Source organism: Capra hircus, chromosome 24, assembly GCF_001704415.2.
Source record: "Capra hircus breed San Clemente chromosome 24, ASM170441v1, whole genome shotgun sequence".
Classification (NCBI taxonomy): domain Eukaryota; kingdom Metazoa; phylum Chordata; class Mammalia; order Artiodactyla; family Bovidae; genus Capra; species Capra hircus.
The window spans coordinates 58,946,526-58,951,444 of NC_030831.1; the positions used below are offsets into that span (position 1 = coordinate 58,946,526).

The 4,919-nt window shown below is 43.9% G+C and overlaps 1 protein-coding gene across 1 annotated transcript; it reads left to right on the forward strand.

Moving 5' to 3' along the window:
- Positions 990-4,237, forward strand: PMAIP1 (phorbol-12-myristate-13-acetate-induced protein 1). The gene is made up of 2 exons (XM_018039800.1): positions 990-1,238; positions 3,586-4,237. Exons 1-2 carry the CDS (start codon positions 1,181-1,183, stop codon positions 3,690-3,692), a joined length of 165 nt encoding a protein of 54 aa, XP_017895289.1. The 5' UTR covers positions 990-1,180; the 3' UTR covers positions 3,693-4,237.

Consider the following 4,919-nt stretch of genomic DNA (forward strand, 5'->3'; position numbering starts at 1 on the left):
TGCCTGGGTTCAGACCCCCTCCTCTGCAGCTCACTTCATCTTTATAAACCTTCAGTTTTCGCACCCGGAAAAGTAGCCACAATGGTGAGAATGTCCGCTTGGTCGGGCTGTTCTGAGGACAGGATGAGAAAGTGTCTTCGGAAGCCCTCAGAGCCAAATTCTCAGGATCTGTTCTCTAGTACGAGTGACTGCTTCTCTTTATAATAATGGAATTATTCCCGGGCCAGCCAAACATCGGGCAAATACGTATTCCCAAATGCCTCATTTCTCCCCCCCCGGGGGAGCTTTTGAAAGCTGTCTACATGATGACCTACTATTTTTTGGTGTTGTTTTATTAAAGCATCTGGAAGGAGGTATGAGACAGACCCGGAGGGAATACACTCTGCTTTTAAAACCACTGTCTCGCTCGGCGGCAGAGAACAGCCACTTCCCTTCACCCGCTCTCCTTCCCCCCACCCCCTCTAAGCATTTTCCAAACCCAAACAGGGTTTCCTCTCTTGCTCCAGGCTTTTAGTTGGCAGTGAGCTTCCCAACCAGTTTCAGTTTCATTTAAGCTTCCGGCAGCTTCTCTACTGTAATTAAGTGTTCTCATTTTTCCCTGAAAACGTCCCGTACTCCTCGAGTTTGAATACTGTCCTTTCCCGAACCCTTCAGGGGTTTGTTTACGAGAGTCTCCGACTGCCCGTTTATGATAGGGATGACGCTCCAGGCCTCCCCATCTCCAGCCGTTCGCGAGGACAACCCTTCCCGGCTCGCAGCTCAGAGACCCAGCCACGCCTGCAGCCAAGTCCTCGGTCCAGGAAGTAGTTGCGGGGCCGGGTCAGGCCTCCCTCCCGCGCTGAGCCCGGCTCGCCCCACGCCGCCTGGGTCCCCGCCCTGGCGGCGCCGGGGCCGAGCCGGGGGCGGGGCCGGGGGCGTTGCGGGCCCAGGGCGGGGCGGGGCATGGGCGGGGCCCGCTGTGGGTTTCGCTACGTCACCGGGAAGTCCCCATACGACCCGAGCGCGCGCTGCAGCGATCGCAGAGCTGCGAGGTTCTTGCAGGCGCCGGTTCAGCTTTTTCCTGCTCTGTGCGGACCGTCGTCTCCTGCCCGTTCTCCCCTCGCAGCCCGCGTCCTGCAGACCCGAGGTGCTCGGGTTGCATCGCTGAGTTGCCCCGGTCTGCCGACGGCCGTCTGCAGAGATGCCTGGAAGGAGGGCTCGTAGGAGCGCCCAGCCGAGCCCCACGCGGGTCCCGGCAGGTAAGGAGAGCTGGGGCCCGCGGAGATCCTGGCCGGGAAGGGGGTCTGGGTCGCGGTCTCGGTCTGGGCAGGGGCAGCCGGTCGCCCCGGGGCCTAAGAGCCCGGCGGGACCCGCGCCCTGGCACGTGCTTTAGGGGCGCCTCCGGGACGCTATTCGCGGGTTTAACCCGGGGCGGTGGGGATGGCGAGGGAAGGGGTGAGCCTTGCGATGGGGATGCTGCTGCGTTTGAGCGGCGGCCGAAAGCCTCCTCTCCTTCGCTTGCCTTCCGTCCGCGCTCGCCCTCCCCGGGGCCACGCGGAGAAAGTCATGGTCACGGCCCGCGGGCGCCGCTGGCGCTCAGCGCTTCCGGAGACAGGCCCTTTTCCTCCGGGGTCCAGCACCTTTTGAGGACCCTTCTGAGTGTCTGACCGCTGTCCCCAGCCCCAGCACCAACAATAACGCTTGATGCCATCACAGTTCTGCAAAGGACGGATGGAGGGCTAAGGAAGCCCCGAAAGGACCAACGACGTCAGAAGCCTGGAAGGCCTGGCTTCTTCGTTAAAAGCATAACATTTTAACAGTCGGTATTAGACACAGAAATGCCATAGAGAAAAACAGGAGATGGTCCACAGTGTTGTTTAATCCATCCCTTCCTCCGCCCTTCCCCATCCATGTAGCCCCATTAAGTAACTTCAGGTCAGCTCTCCTCCTCCCCGGTTTTATAAATCTTATCAAATAAGGCAGACATCTGCTAAGGAGCAGTAGCAAAGAAGTAAGACCGTGGGCTGGAAATCCGTGTGGGTCACACTGCTGTTGCATCAGACGGTATTGGGCCCCTTTTACACTTAATTTTATGGAGCCCCTGGGGCGTGCAAAGGAAGTGGTGCATAGCCAGTGTGGCCGTGGCTAAGTTGGCACAAGGCTGCTCTCTGGCTCCTGCTTCGGAGGGAAGAAGCTTTGTCCATCTTTTCTGATGTCCAAGAGTTCTGGCTGTGTTGCAAGAATTGTGTAACCTTCACCGTCCAACTTGGCCCCCCTTAATAAGGGACAGCAAAATGGTCCCTCTTAAACTTGATTAGATGGTAAGACAAAAAAATTGAGATGTAAGTGAGGTATAACACTGTTTTAGGTGAACAGCATAATGATTTGATATATGTATCAATTGTGACATTATTACTGTAATAACTTTAGTTAACATCCATCACCACACATAGTTATGTTTTTAATTGATACATTTATAGATGTAATAAAAAGATTAAGGAAACAACTAGGTGCCATTTTCTTTTTTTTTTTTTTGATGAAAGGGATAATTTTTTGTTACAATTCAGGTCTTTCAAAACGGTAGGCTGAACGATAATTGTTTTTTTAGCATTGTGTTAGTATTTCTAACTAAATACCCAGCTCTTGTAAAAAGAGAATTTGGTTATTTTGAGCCTAAATAGGGAATTTGCAGGGACTGTTTACAAAGTAAATCAGTTTTTAATTTGTAGTCATAATGGTTTTTAGTGATCATGAACATGATATTGAAATGTACGAAAAAGAAGCTGAATTGCTTTTTGAACTATCCAAGAAAATCGTAATTATGGTCAGTATTGGTTTGGTGTTGATTTCACTTACTTTAAAAGTTTACTTAGAAATTAGATTATAAATATTACTTTCCCCTTATATTCAGTTTATTACAGTATCTTAATCTTAAAAAATAGTAAACATGTGAACTAAACATTATTTGTTTTTTGCTTCACTCATTTCCATAGAGGCAGTGGATTGGTACAGAGTGGGAAGAACTTGTTTTAAAATGTTAAGTTATTTTAGAAAATATGGACTTAATTTTAGAATAAGCTGTTATGAGTCTTTCATGAGAAAACTTGAAAGAGTTGTTTAAATAATTATATGAGGGCACAATCTGAACTATGAATTATTGCCATTTACAAAATGAGCTGTACTTGAAAATAACATAAAAGAATTTAACTTTTCTTTCCGTAGCCAATCTTAAGTGAGAAAGAAAAGGATGAGATCACCTGAGGCTGTGAAACTCACTCACTCTTTGTGGTGTATGACATAAATGTCTATATTTGAAAGTAAGATAACATTACTTCATCCAGGATGCTCAAAAAAAGAAAATCACAAGTTAAATGTCTTTATTTTTGTTTAATTATTTCTGTTGTTTATGAGTCACTATGTGTTAGTGTATGTCGTGTGTGTATAAGTTGCTTTTCTTTCTTTACATTCAGAAAACAAGTGTATATGAAGTTAAGATAATGCTTTATGGCATAAATACTCAACTTGTCCTTGGAATGGGCATGTTAACTCTTGCTGGTTGCAGTTTGCAATGTCAGTGTAACTTTGATATTTTGCTTTCCTTTTCAGATCCTGAAGTTGAGTGTGCCATTCAGTTGAGGAGAATTGGAGACAAACTGAATTTCCGGCAGAAACTTGTGAATCTGATAGCCAAACTCCTCCGCTCAGGAACTTGACTTAAGAAGCTTTCGAATGAGGAGACTCCTTTCAAAGGAAGATTTCCCATTAGGTGCAAATTTCATCAATTAGAGGAGAGACTGCCTTGTAATGGGGAAGAATGTGAAGGAACTCTCAGTTGCTTTTGAATGCTCTTGGAAATGAAGATGGATGCATGAATTTTTGTCGGAGGTTTGCCAGAAGTTGTTGTTTGGGACTCGAGAACATTAAAAATCCACTTTTTATTTTAAAACAAGAATGGAGGAGCTTTGAACATGGGGAATCAATTCTTTATACATTTTGGTTTTGTTTAGAGACTTGTTCTAGTATTTTTGCTGAAGGTTGCTGCCCAGTGTAAGAGGAGCTGACACATGATTATGGACTATGGTCAGGGGCTGAGAAACAGAATACACTCCACGTTTGTTTCTGCTTTGGGGGACAATGACGGAACAGTGTGTGATCTTTGGTTTATGTATATTATTTTGTTACGAGTAAAACTTTTATTTTGAGAACACTGAATGTGATAGTGACTGTCACTACAAAATATAAACTAATTTGAAAATTTCTTTTGAGTTAAGACGTATTGTTTTTGTTCAGAAGACCTTTTACTAAGTGTGTTCCAATGAGCCTTAACCTGGGAAGTGATATACTTTGAAAAAATTTGAAGTGTTACTTGGTGCCAGTGAAATTCTTGCAGTAAAGAAAAAGAAGCATGGGGATTTTGCATAACTCAGAATAATTTAAAAAGTGATAGATTTTTTTAACTGCTGTAATTAAAACTTGGTAAGATGAATATTCTAATATAACTGTTGATAAGAAAATGAATATTTTTAAAGAAGTTTCTAAAATCTGTAAAATGTCCTTTCTTATACTCAGTGTATATTGTATAAGAGTGATCTTTTAAGAGAGATTAAGCATGTTTTCATAGTTGAGATACATACATGTATTTTTCAAAAAGAACAGATTGCTCATCCAGAATGAAAATCCCATTTACATACATATGCATAACTTCATCTGCTATATAGATATTATCTATCTATATATATATAGTGTTAGAGTAATAGGTATATTCTGAGACGGGCTTCATGAATTATGTTGTTTTCAATTATTAAAAGGCCAGGCTATCAACAAAACTCCACAAATATATAAAAAAGAAATAATACTGTCATGATTGAATTTCAGCAGGAATAATCTTATTTATTTTACTTATTTATCATTAAACTATTTTTTGTTTCATTTGCTAATAC

Bases quoted from the DNA above. Each gene is read 5' to 3' on its own strand.
- PMAIP1 (XM_018039800.1), top strand. From the start codon at position 1,181: ATGCCTGGAAGGAGGGCTCGTAGGAGCGCCCAGCCGAGCCCCACGCGG. The intron at 1,239-3,585 runs GTAAGGAGAGCT...TTTCCTTTTCAG, and splicing joins CCCCACGCGGGTCCCGGCAG to ATCCTGAAGTTGAGTGTGCC.